This window comes from Panthera leo, chromosome E1, assembly GCF_018350215.1.
Source record: "Panthera leo isolate Ple1 chromosome E1, P.leo_Ple1_pat1.1, whole genome shotgun sequence".
In the NCBI taxonomy this organism is placed as follows: domain Eukaryota; kingdom Metazoa; phylum Chordata; class Mammalia; order Carnivora; family Felidae; genus Panthera; species Panthera leo.
Window position 1 is genome coordinate 31,099,820 of NC_056692.1, and position 14,624 is coordinate 31,114,443.

The 14,624-nt window shown below is 35.8% G+C and overlaps 1 protein-coding gene across 6 annotated transcripts in view; it reads right to left on the bottom strand.

The window, feature by feature from the left end:
- Nucleotides 1–14,624, bottom strand: part of STXBP4 (syntaxin binding protein 4) — a 168,684-nt gene that overhangs the window by 109,269 nt on the left and 44,791 nt on the right. For all 6 annotated transcript variants that reach the window (XM_042915451.1, XM_042915450.1, XM_042915452.1 and 3 more), the window contains 2 exons: nt 13,121–13,217; nt 10,712–10,803 (listed from right to left, as the gene is read on the bottom strand). In XM_042915451.1, the coding sequence (XP_042771385.1) occupies nt 10,712–10,803; nt 13,121–13,217 (189 nt within the window). The remainder of the gene's footprint in view (nt 1–10,711; nt 10,804–13,120; nt 13,218–14,624) is intronic.

Sequence of the window (14,624 nt, forward strand, 5' to 3'; positions counted from 1 at the left end):
GGCCCAAAAGGTAAGCTGCTTGCTTAAACTTTCACAGCTAATAATGGCCACCTCATGATTCTCATAGAGATCTGACTTTAGTCATTAGTCTGTGATTTTTACTAACTGCCTAACAGAAATCATGGTGGAATGGATATAAGAAATTCAGGTTTAATTTTAAATGCTAGAATAACTGAAGTAGGAGTCATCCCTCAATTTTAGGGAGAAATATTTTTCCTTAACAAACATCCTAAGCATTTTCTAAACATTTTGTCCTGACAATTACCTTTAGGTATGTATGGCCATTTGTTTTCATCATCTCATATCCTTCATCTGTCTCTGTTATTCTACTCTTTTGTGAGTACTCAACACACACTCAAAGAATTCATTCTTATACTATTTAGAATAGTTTTTGATACATATTCAAATGTAACAATATTTCTCAAAGCTCATTCCAAAGGATATTAACTAGTTTTGTACAAAAGCAAAACTGAGTCTTGGTGATGGTGGTAGTGGTCCCTGTGGCCAGGTAAATTGGAGAAATGTAGGATTTAGAAAAAATGAACTTTCCCGCAGAACTTCCAACATCCTTAATACTCTAATGAGCATTTTGAATATCCCCAAAGGAAATAAAATTTAATAACTTGTTGCATTTCCTCAAGTTATTTGACCATATCCCCAACCACCACACCTTTATTTATTTTGGGACATCTCAGTGGACTAATGCCTGCAAAAGCACAAAGTGTTCTGGGAAACACTGCTACTCAACATTCAGATAAGCCTATTATGTCTTGCATGTTATCTAAGACATGAAAAACACAGAATTCAAAAGCTTAAATAAGAATCTAGATAACACAACTATATCAATTTATTAAGAGAAATTATAGGTTGGCGTTTTAGGGATACGATTATAAACTTGTGAGCTTAAAACATGGAAGCAAATCATGAATAAAAGAGCCCATGGTACCATTTTAGGAGGTAAAATGCCAGCCCGAATAGTCATAGAACAAACCATGACTCAAAAACAAAAAAAACAAACGTGCTATAATCCTATTGCTGTTTTAGGCTAGGCAGTGAAAACCTACAGCCAGAGAATTGGCCATAGATGTTACCTGTGAATTCTTTGAAAAACCTCTTCGTGCTCAGTCATGTGTTAAGAGTTTGAGTATCTTCAACTGAGCAAGCAACAGATGAAATGAATTGTTTCTATTTAACTTCAAATGATTTCAGACAGATAACTGTTATCTTTCCTTTTTTTTTTTTTAATGTTCACTTATTTTTGAGAAAGAGAGAAAATGAGTGGGGAAGAGGCAGAGAGAGAGGGAGACACAGAGTTTGAAGCAGGCTCCAGGATCTCAGTTGTCAGCACAGAGCCGGATGTGAGGCTCGAACTCACGAACTACGAGATCATGACCTGAGTGGAAGTTGGACGCTTAATCAACTGAGCCCCCCAGGCGCCCCAAGACAGAGAACTGCTTTCTAACCTGCTTCCAATTCTTGGGCTTTATCCTTCCCTTCCTCCATTCCTTTCCTGTCTGGCTCTCACAGTATCATTTGTGATCCTCAGGCTGTCCCACCTCTGAAACACCTGGTAGATAACACCATAAATCATTTCCACTCTATTCTGGATAGCCACTATTCCATTCCAACACTCAATTCATTCCAACACTCAATTCATCTTCAACAGAACAATGTCTGCTTCAGGTCAATTTTATTGATAAAGCCTTCCACTAGAAACCAAGTCAATTACCTCCTTTCCTTAAATTTCTGTATATTTCCCTATTTCCTCCTTCCTTTCTCTTACTCCTTTACTTCTTTTTTTTAATGTTTTATTTTTATTTTTGAGAGCGAGTGAAAGCAAAGGAGGGGCAGAGACAACGGGACACAGAGGATTTGAAGTGGGCTCTATCTACACTGACAGCAGAGAGCATGATGCTGGGTTTGAACTCATAAACCTTGAGATCATGACCTGAGCTGCAGTGGGACACTTAACTGACTGAGCCACCCAGGTGCCCCACTCCTTTACTTCTAATAATCTGGTTTACATATATTTCTTCCCATCCGTACATTTTGAAAATAATTTATGTTCCATGTCACCAATAAACCTAGTATTTGACAAAATAAATGCACTCCCCCATCAACTTTCTTAACCTCCTTTCTTTCATGTAACATTGCTTAAGTCATTTGTCCTTGACACTTTCTCTTCCCTATGTTTTTGATTTCCCACTATCTCACCTGCCCTTCAGAATATTTAGGCTGCTTCTAATAATTTCATTCTACTCCTTAAGTGGGAGTGGAGGAGGTTCCGCAAAGTTTGTCCCTTTCTCCCTTTCTCGCTCTCCCTGAGTGAACACTTCCACTATCATCCTCCAAATCCCTCTCTGTGTCTAGTTCCTTATTTCCAGTGGCCTTTTGGTCACTTACACCTGTCAGCATATTGAACTTACTCTCTAAAATCCAACTATCATCTTCTCCATTGTTCTCATTTCCCCATTTCTGTCAATAGCACCACCCTACTATTATTCATCATCCTAATCAAAACTCTGCAGTTAGCTTTAATTCATTCTTCCTTATTTCTTACACTCAAATGCAAGTCTTAATGATGATACACTTGTTGTTGGTAAATTATCATATATCTGTCTCTCCATTCTTCCCATTTTCCTCACCTTCATTGTTTAGTTCTTAATATTCTATATTTGGACTCTTTCCTTTGTGCCCTATCTAGGCTACCTATGACCAGTTTCATTACCTTCCAAGATAACCAACACTACTATAAGATTATTATTTCTAAACTATCAATTTTGATTGTGTCACTATTCTCCCTAATGGCTCCTCACTGACTACGAGTAAGGTACAAACTTCTAAGTATAATATTTACATTTTTAGGCCTAACTTCCTTCACTGATCTGCATGTACCTGCTTATCTTTTTAAAAAAGTAGATTACTCTAGGGGTACCTGGATGGCTTAGTCGGCTAAGCATCTGACTCTTGATTTTGACTCAGGCCATGATCTCACATTTTTGCGAGTTTGAGCCCCACATCAGGCTCTGTCCTGACCCTGCAGGGCCTGCTTGGGATTCTCTCTCTCTCTCTGCCCGTCCCCAGCTTGCACCCTTTTCTCTCAAAAATAAAAAACTTCCAAAAAAAAAAAAGGTATATTACTCTGTTTACCGTTACATTATGTATATATTTTTATTCATGCTAATTCTCTTATCACTTTCTGTTCACCTCTTAAGTAGATAAAACCCTACATATCATTTAAAACTCACTCAAAAGTCAACTCTGTTAGGAATCTTCTCTGAATATTCTAGGCTCCATCATAACTATGGTCTTACCATGTAGTGCTAGAGCTTGTTTAAAATCTATTTATGTACATGACTTTCCTTGCGCAATACTTTAAATTCCTTGAGGGACAGGCTTAAGTTTATTTATTTTAATAACGTGCTGGAACAGCTAACACAATGCCATCCACACTATAGTTGTTCAATATATATTTAATGTTTTGCAGATGAAATATATGAAGTGGCTATAAAGTACATACTGTCACACATAGTGAGACATACCTTTTATATCATGACCTCACTATAAGTGAAACATTACTCACTCTTATATAAATTTACAATTGTATTTCCAATTGTAGTCTCTCACCTGTTAAAATAGGGGTGCAATGCACTAAATTGATTTAGTAAAAAACCAAATTGTAAAAAGTCTTCATTAGGGAACATATAGTATTCTGTATATGTGTGGTAAACCCATCATATTATAATAGACCATAGTCTGCTGTTGCTAAGGTTAGAGTTCTGTTAAATTGACGCTCTAACCTTGCTTTTCTGTGTGTAACCTTATGCCAGCAGCAGGTGTTATCACTGTGTGAATTTTTTAACATAGCAATGATGATTAGAATCACAGTAAGACAATTACATTTTTAGTTCTAAAGGCCATATATTTCCAAAATTGTTAAGTTTTTTGTCAACTAAATGAAAGTAGGACTGACTTACACTGGCTTAACAATTCTTCCTTCTTGAAGCATAGCATCTCAAGAAATCTTACCAGATGCAGATGAAACAATGAGCAAAAGAAGCTCGTCACAAAAGAGTACATATTGTGTGATTCTATTTATGATGAAGTTCATCAACAGGCAAAAGCAATCTATGCTGTTATAAGTCAGAATAGTGGTTCTGTTGTAAAGGTGGGAGTGATGGTCAACTGAGACAAAGTTGGTACATTGGAGCCTTTGAGTGGTGATTACACACAAGATAGTAACAGAAATTCATCAGGTTGTACACTTGAGGTTTTTGTTCTTTACAGGGTGTTCATAATGTTGCAGCAAAAATATTTCTGAAAAGATAAATTAAGGAAAAGACAAACCAGAAGGAAAAAAAAAAAAAGGAAACACAAGTTAAAAAAAACCCAACCATCTCTAACAGACGGATTATAAAATCTGACTCTGTTGTTTGTGACAAAATGGTTGAGGGGGTAACCATAGTGGAATTTCCCCACCTTCACAGACTGTCACTATCCTCAACCACAGATCAATTGATACTTCAGGTGCAGCACTACAGTGTTTGTTTGTTTTTTTTTAATGAAACAAAAATTTTGGGAATAATACTACAAAATAGTAAGATACTTTTATTTGTTTCTGATGAGCTACTTGGCAAGCAGTGATTTTTATAGTATTTTTAAAACCATGGTATGTGACCCATTAGTGAGTTTTAAGTCCAAATATTAATGAAATAGAACTGAACATTAAATAAGAATGCAATAATGTAGAAAAAGTAAGTAATGCTTTGAGACTTTTGTTTCAGTTATATATGTGAGTGTGGTGAAGTAAAAGGTATTCTTATTATGGATTCAAGTGAAAAAAAAAGCCAACATTTTATGGGGATATCTGCCACATGCTGACAAGCACAACACAACAAAGGAGATCTTATAAACTGATATAATGACAATTGCACAACATTTTGATCTGAAGTTACAAACAGGAAATTACTGGCATGCAGAAGACCTTGCACAATTACCATCAGCACCTTGCTTTTGTCATCAAAGTATCACACACTGAATACACTCTTATCTGCCCTAAAATCATATTGGCTAGAAAGGAAGTAAATTACTAATGTGGAGAGCCAGTATTTCTCTGCAGCTGCTAAGCAAGCTTTGCACGCTCACCGAAAGTACTGTGAATTCCCCGTTTCTCTTCTGTTGTAAGCTACCCGACCACCTTTGCCTTTCCTCACCAATAGTGGGGACAGTAGCTTTGAGAACTGTTTGGCAGAAAGAAAACAATGCTTGGTTGTCAATAGTAGGTAGGAAAATACATAACACCTGAAACGATCGAAAAAAAAAAAAAAACAGTGCTCTTATAGCTTCAGCTTTCCTACTTTAAATGCTACCGAATCAGTTCTGATAAATCAGTGCCTCAACTCCAGGAGACTGGGTAATTTCCTGAAAGTTTCCAAACAACTAGATCATGGGAACTCTCGTTCTCAGTGTTAGGAACTCTGTTATTCAGTGTTATAACTCGGTGTTATTGCTGTTGTGACTGCAAAGTGGTATAGCCACTTTGGAAGACGATTTGATGGTTTCTTATAAAACCAAACATCTTCTTAACATATGATCCAGCAATTGTACTCCTTGGTAATTACCCAAAGGAGCTGAAAACTTATGTTCACACAAAAACCTGCAAATGGATGTTTACAGTAGCTTTATTCACAATTGCCAAAACTTGGAAGCAACCAACATATCCTTCAAAAGGTAAATAAGCTTCAAAATGGGTAAATAAGCTATAGTACATTCAGATAATGGAATGTTAATCAGCACTAAAAAGACATGAAAATATATGAAGGAACCATAGATGCATATTACTAAGTGAAAGAAGCCAATGTTAAAAGGCTGCATACTGTATGATTCCAACTACATGACATTATAGAAAGAGCAAAACTATGAAGACAGTAAGAGGATCAGTGATTGCAAAGGGTGAGGGGAGGGGCTGTGGAGAGATGAATAGGCAGAGCACATTGGTAAAAATCAGAGCAGTAAAAACACTCTGTATGATACCATAATGATGGATACATGCCATTATACATTTGTCCAAACTCACACAGACTATACAGGTCCCAGAGTGAACCATGATGTAAACTATAAACTTTAGGAGATTATGATGTGTCTATGTAGGTTCACCAATTATAACGAATGTACCACTCTGGTGGGGAGGGTGATAATGGTAGAGGCTATGCATGAATTGAGGCAGAAGGCATGTGGGAAATCTCTGAACCTACCCCTCAATTTTGCAGTGAATCTAAAACTGCTCTAAAGAAATGAAGTCTTAAAAACAAAAACAAAACATCATTTATTATAATGGCAAAAAAGTGAAAGGTAACTAGAAATAAATCTAACAAAATATTAATAAAGCTTGTATTGGAAAAAATGTATCCAATTATTATTTGCCATTCAAGAAGATATAAATAAGAAGTCAAAACATGCTCATAGCTAGGAAGACTTAAATTTACAAAGAGGTTGATTCTTCCCAAAATAAACTAGAAATTTGAGACAGTAAGATTTTTGCTAGAACTTATTTGGAAATGATAAGAAAAAAGATTAGCCAAATCAACATTTAGTACGAAAAACAAAGTGGGAGGTTATGTTATCAGGTATCAATACTTAAGAAGCAAAGTACACCAGAACTGAAGAATCCAAAAATGCCCATGCATGACACAGCTGGACTACAAATAATCCATCCACTGAAGTAAGAATTTGTATTTTAAACAGTACCTTTATAAAAATAATTGATCAAAATTGATATATTTATATTTTTTGATTAATTGTGTACCAATAAGTATAATTATTACTCAATTCAGAAGAAAATTTTAATGTCACAGCTTATGAAGATATTGAATTAAAACATACATTTTAATTATCTAAAATTTTTGCAATAAAATGATCAGATGATCACTGATAGATACTTAAGCATACTGTATTCTTTTATTTTTTAATTTTTTTAATGTTTATTTACTTTTGAGAGAAAGAGACAGAGGCGTGAATGGGGGAGGAGCAGAGAGAGGACACAGAATCCAAAGCAGGCTCCGGGCTCTGAGCTGTCAGCACAGAGTCTGGTGGGGGGCTCTAACTCACGGACTGTGAGATGGTGACCTGAGCTGAAGTAGGATGCCCAACCCACTGAGCCACCCAGGCGCCCCTAGGCATACTGTATTCTTGAAATTATAATATATCAAGGTAATATTCTAGGGTAATATAGAATAAAAATAAGAGCAGAGAAAAAGGAAAGATGATAAATTTCTTTTTTTTTTTTTAAATTTTTAATGTTTATTTTTGAGAGAGAAAGAGACAGAGTGTGAGCTGGGGAGGGGCAGAGAGAGAGGGAGACACAGAATCCAAAGCAGGCTCCAGGCTCCGAGCTGTCAGCACACAGCCCAACGTGGGGCTCGAACTCACAAACCGCAAGATCATGACCTGAGCTGATGTCAGACACTTAACCAACTGAGCCCCCAGGCACCTCTATAAATTTCTGACAATAAGAATAAGAAAATATTTTTAAGAAAAAAATTTTTTAATTTTCAAAATTTTATTTTGAGAGAGAGAGAGAGAGAGAGAGGCGGAGAGAGAGGGAGAGAATCCCACGCAGGTTCTGTGCTGTCAGCACAGAGCCCTACATGGGGCTCAATCCCACAAACCATGAGATCATGACCTGAGCTGAAATCAAGAGTCAGATGCTTAACCAATGAGTCACCCAGGTGCCCCTCAAAAGAAATATTTCATAAAATTGACTATATGCTCGATATATATCCAAAAGATTAATACCATAGAGAATTTATTTCTAATTTCTGCTGTATATATGATCAAAGAATTAATAACACAGAGAAAGTGTTTCTAAAGTCAGTGAAGTACACTAGAAATCAGCAACTGAAAGGGAACTATAGAATTAGAAACTGTCTAATATAGTTCAAAATAAGCAACCACAATGGGAATATTATACACTGAAATATAATTAAAATATGATCTATAGAAACTGGAGGGTGTGAAGATTTTGTAAAAATTGTATAGTACATCTATGAGATAAAGAGCAGTACTGTTAAAATATATTAAAAATAAAATTCTGAGTTATTTTTTAACAAATTTTAGTATCCCGATGAAAGGAAAAATTTTCTAGGAAGATGTCCATTAACAGAATTATTCATGAAAAGGACAAAAACTTGAATAAAATAACATTAGAAGACATTAAAAAATAGGAAATGCTTTCTCTACCAACAATGACCCAGGTTCATCTGACATATAAACATTTTCAAACCTTAAAGGAACAGATACAGCTTCTATTATTTAAACAGCTATAAATAAATAAAAAAAAATTTTCAAAAGGGGCGCCTGTGTGGCTTAGTCGGTTGAGTTTTCAACTCTTGATATCAGCGCAGGTCATGATCCCAGGTTTGTGGGATCAAGCCCCGTGTTGGGCTCTGTGCTGAGCATGAAGCCCGCTTAAGACTGTCTCTCTCTCCCCCCTTGGGCTCTCTCCTCTCTCCCTAATTTATAAATTTAAAATAATTTATAAATAAGCAGATATAAAAATATTATAACTCTTACTTATTAAATAAAATAGTGCTAGCTTCTTTCTAAGAATTAAAAATGTAGAATGGCTCAAATATCATGAAAATTTATTTCTAGCTCACTTTTGCAGCTCTAGGTCCAACAAGAATTGGAAAAAAGTAAAATTTTGTGGAAGAAACAAAAATGTAATTAATTTAAAATGCCCTACTTAGAAAACCCAAGACAAATGAAAAACAACTAGAATAAGAGAGTTCAATAAAGTGGCATCACACAAAATAACCATTCCAAAATTAATACCTTGGGGCATTTGCTGTCTCAGTCGTTGAAGCATGTGACTCATGATCTTGGGGTTGTGAGTTCAAGCTCCAAGTTGAGTGTAGAGGTACTTTAAAAAGAAAATCTTTAAAAAAATAACTACTGGGGCGCCTGGGTGGCTCGGTCGGTTGAGTGTCTGACTTTGGCTCAGGTCATGATCTCGCAGTCTGTGAGTTCAAGCCCCACGTCGGGCTCTGTGCTGACAGCTCAGAGCCTGGAGCCTGTTTCAGATCCTGTGTCTTCCTCTCTCTCTGCCCCTCCCCCACTCATGCCCTGTCTCTCTCTCTCTCTGTCAAAAATAAATAAACATTAAAAAAAAAAAAAGAATGGTCAACTGCTATAAAACTCTCCCCCATTCTAAAAAATAAAAAAATAAAAATAAAAAAAAATAAAAAAATAAAAAAACAACTACTATCTTTATTACCAATTAGAAAATATAATGGTTAAAAAAATGCCATTTCTAATAGCAACAAAAGCTACAGCATACCTCTTCAGATGTAATAAGAAATATTCAAGACACATATGAAGCAAGACATAATTTTCTCTTTCCAAAATATCAACAAAGACCTAAATGAATAGAGAGGTAAACTACATTCAGCTCTCCCAAACCACTCTCTAAATCCAATGCAATTCAATTTTAAAAAGTCCCAATTCAATTTTCACTACCACGGCAAAAATGATTCCAAAGATCATCTAGAAGATCAAAACCAAGAAGTTAAAAAAGTATGTATTAAGGACTTAGCCTACCAGATAACAATGAACCTAGAAATATCTAGAAATGTACAGCTAGAATAATTAAAATAATAATGTATTGGCTGAAAGAAATCGATCAATGGAACAGAGTGGTGGGTCTAGACACAGATCTGTGTATCTAGATAGAGATTCAGTATAAGGATAAAGTTTGTATTTCAAATTAGTGGCAAGGGTGGCTAGGTGGCTCAGTCGGTTAACCATCTCACTCTGATTTCGGCTCAGGTCATGATCTCGTGGCTCATGAGTTCAAGCCCCGCATCGACAGCTGACATCTGACAGCTCAGAGTCTGGAGCCTGCTTCAGATTCTGTGTCTCCCGCTCTCTCTGCCCTTCCCCTGCTCACACTCTGTCTCTCTATCTATCTCTCAAAAATAAATAAACATCAAAAAAATTTTTTTTAAAAATTAGCAAAATTGGACGGTTATCAAATAAATGACGGTGGAAAATGGGCAAGTGGTTATCCATTTGGGGCCCTAACTCATGCATAGACAAGAATAGATTTTGAGTGAATTAAATGTATAAATTGGAAAGATCTTCCTGAAAAACACAGTAACACAAAAACTCCGTAATAAAAAGGACTGAAAAATTTGATAATACAAATGTCAAAATTCAGTAGAACAAATGGCTTGTGAAGTTAATAGCCTTCACAATTCCACTTTATTGAAAGGACAAAAACAGGCAAAAGAGTTACCCTGACTGGAGGTGCGTGGGGAAGAAAAGAACTAACAGGAAAGGAACCTGGGGGTGGGAGAACATCAGGGTCCTAGTAATGTATTTCCTTAATGTTGTGTTTCTTGATCTGGACGCTGACACATGAAGATGGTTCAGACTGTAAAATTTCAGAGGATATACACTTATGAGTACTTTTCCTGTGGCAAATTTAGGGAGTACCATAAGGAAATAATGGAGAGGAGGGATGGGAGAGATCGACCTGAAATTTTTCCTTGTGATGTTACATTAATCTATGTTTTATCTGTTTATGAAGAAGCATATACTAGTTGCGTAATTTTTTTAAAGTGAAAAATGATAAAGGCTACATATAAGACATACAACATTCAAGACTTATGATCCAAGTACAATCAAGACAATTCTATAGGGCACACTCTACCTGTGAATCTAGTATGTTGGAAATTTCGCATTCACCAACATTTACTTCATCCAACTGCAAGGAAAACAAGTTTCTGGCCACCTGGACAAAATCTGAAATGGAACACATTTTAGTAGGAACACAACATTTAACCTCATCTAAATACATCTTTACCTTTTTTTAAATGAAGTTGAAGCTATGCATTAAAACTAACGTTTCAAATTTAATTTACTTCAATGAATTACCTTAAAGTGGTATTAACTGAAGTGACAAATATAAGCTCAAATAAAAAGTAAGTAAGAGATAAACCAGTTTTAACTTACTTGAGTTAAATTTGCTGAGGTAAATAAATCAGTTAAGTAACAATAAAGCACCTACATATCGTAGGTACATCTATTTTCTCCAACTCTTATTACGAGCAAGAACTTTCTCTGAAATATACGACAATATTGTGACTTGCAGCTTTTTTAGCTGGAACCGGAGGTTTAACAAAAATAATAATAGCAGCAGCTAATGTTTACGGAACAGCCTTCTTGCGCTAGGCACAGTGCTTTGCTATTTCATCCTCCCTTTGAGGATGGGTAGGTCCTCTTATCCTCTGTTCTACACACTGCGGCTAAGAGAAGTTAACTGCCAAACTTCCCAAGGCTGCTTGGCAAATAAGTAGCAGAGCAGGACTCAAATGAAGGTCTAACTCCAAGCTTGATGCTGGCTAGCAAACTGTAAGCTTCTTCAGACATGAGTGTGACCCATCCATCCTCAGATTTTTGAATTTTAGCTATTATATTTTTAATTTCCAAGGATCCTTTTCGTATTCTCTGATTGTTCCTAGTCTATAATATCTTACTCTTTATATCACGGATGCCTTATCTTTGTTTACCTTTTCAGAGATGTTCATTATGGTTTGTCTGAAGTTCTCTCCCACTCTTGCATTATTCCTCATTTTTCAGGGTTCCTGTTTTTCTCTTTGTCAGACAGTTTGGGGCTCTTATATTTTGTCAGAGAATTTCTGCAAGTGTCTGGTGACCCTTGGCTATGAGTGCATATTTAAGAAGAATCACCACCAAAACACGCATTGGAAATCCTGTGTGCATAACTTGCCTTGTCAACTGGCTGGTTTCACTACAGAGCAATCAGGTGGCCAACTGACACCTTGGGGTCTTGCCTATAAACATGGCTGCAAAATTCACCAAGGTGTGTGTTGTGAGTGATAACTCAACATACACTCCTCCAAATTCCCTGACCGCTGGCAGCTATAGGTTCAGAATCTCTCTGGTTTAATTTCCCAAGAGGATATACTTCTTTTCCTCAGCAGGTATAAGGCAGTGCTAAATCCTGGGTTGCTTGAGAGGAGGCAGGTAATAGCATAAATACTCCTTGCACAGATTTCTAACAATCCTATTTGAAATGCCCTGCCTATACCTACCCTTCAGAAATACCTGATACTTTTAATTCCTAATTCTTTTCAGTGATAAATCAGCTTGTTCTCCATTGTGGTTCCCCCATCTCTTCAGACACATGGGCTTTGTTGCCTCTATTTACTAATTCATTTAGTTTCTTCATCCATGTTCTGTCCTTATATATTGTGGTTTTAGTTATACATGCAATTTCTTTTTTGTTCTCTTCATTATTTGGGGGTGATTTTCAAAAGGAGAGGAAAGGAAACATATTTTTTTTATCACTTTGAACCCAAAAAGTGAATTCTTTTTTAGTAATACAGATGCTTTAAAAATGATACAATATTTCATCTACTGTATGAGAAAAAAATTAAATACTGAATGCTGTCAAGGATACAAAAAACTGTTAATTCAACAAATTCATATGTAAAATATCTCTTGAAAACAACTTATCAATACCTATCAGAAGTGTAAACCACTTGTGGGAATTTATCTAAGCAGGAAAAAAACTATGATGTTAAATATAGAATTACCTATAATACCAGCTACTGAGAGACTATTAAAATCCCAGAAGTGGAAAGGCTTAATATTATAGTACATCAACTAAGTATGTCAATATCATGCTAATTTTATAAGAATAATTATACAGTACCATAAAAATATTTATTCTGTCTTATTAGCTGGAAAAAAGTATGGAAATTCATAGTAGTGGAGTTAGTTAGGACTTCTATAATTCACATTATTTCTTTTGTTATTACTAAAGCAATGTTTACACAATAAGTAAAAAATAAAAAAGGTATGATAGGATGATGATATTTTAGAACTGGAAGATTCTAGGAAAGTCTCCTTTCTGCTGACCCAGCCAGGCCAGTATTTGTAGCTGACATTTTAGGATAGTGATTAAGGAACTTGAAATAGATATGGTCTTATTTTTCTCTCTTTCCTTACAAAGATGCATTCCTAATAAAAAGAGGTCACTATAACTCTCCCACCAAGTTTCTGTGATGACACAACATGATAAACCTAATATTACCTCCAAAAGACACTGTCCCCTTTGGGTCTACTTGCACTTGCTGTCTCAGGGCTTGGTGTTGTTCCTTTGTGGGCTGAATACCAAGATAATCTAGAGCCTGGAAGGAAAAGGACTCAAGTGAAGCAATTTTTCAAATCTCTAAAGGATAAAACTTTTCATTACAACTTTATTTTACAACCCAGTGAAAAAAATCAGTATCAGGAACAGTGACAAGAATTACATGCCCAGAGAGGGTCTGTTGACTATTTATGAATTAATTTTCTATAAAATATTAGCCTGATTCCACCACCACCTCAGTTGTTTTGTGGGGCTTTTTTTCTGCAAGACTAGCACTTTGGCTGATGCCAAATTTATAAGCATAGCCCTAGAACCAAAACTCAATTTCTTAGTTTAAAATATGTGATATGGTACAGAATAAAAAATAGCAAGGAAATTCTACTAAGTCAGGTTAAACATTAATTTCTAAAAGTGGCACTATAAAAATGGATATATTTTTTTTAACATACTTGAGACCAAAACTAAAGTTGATAAATATTCTAATTTTGGGTTATTTATCGATAGGCTTACATAAATAGTAAAGTAGAAAGCTTTCTCTGGAACCTACCTCTCTCTGCCATTTTTTTTCTTTTTTTCCTTTTCTTTTCTCTACCTCAATTTAGTACCCATAGCAGATTAAGTATTCAGAGACTGCTTGTTGTATTCCAATACTCATTCTCTTCTTCTTCTTTAGTAACATAACCACAAGTTTTAGCTAGCAACACTTCCATCCTGCTAAAAGATATTTCCCAGCCCACTTGAGGGCTTGATGAAGCCATGGGACTATGCAATGGCGAAGGACATACAAGGTGAAGTATTGTGGAATACTTCTAGGAAGGCTTTCAAAAGTAGGTGTAGGCTATTCTTGGCTCTTTCTCTCCCCTCTTTGGGCTTAATTAAAAGAGAAAATAGATGAAAGGAAGGAAAGAAGGCAAGGAGGGTGGGAGCATGCTGGAACTCAAGTAGTCATCTTGGTTCATAAGCCACTTTGGTGGAGCAGAAAGATAGTTGGAACATGGGTCTCTGACCTATAGAACTTCCATCCCAGCCCTGGACCACCTTCTTTAAGGCTTCTTTTTGGTGTGAAAGAAATAAATTTCTAGTGGAAACCACTATTATTTCAGGTTCTCCAGTTATATACAGCAAAACCTAATCTTAACTAATATAGAGGCTGATTAGATGCCCTTATTGGATTTGGGCAAGAATATATTTTGTGTCAATCATATTAAAACAAAAAAGTAGGCAAAGTTTAATATTGGTAATTATTCCTTATAAATTTCTCCCTCCTTCAAAATCTGCTCAGTCATTCATCAGTTCATTTACCAAATATCTATTCAATGCTTACTATAATCATCAGGCACTACACTATGCAAAGGGGCACACAAAGAAGACACAGCTGGTACTCTAAAAGAGTGATGGTTTCTAGGGTGAGAATAACATGTGAATAAATGTAATTAGTGCAATATGA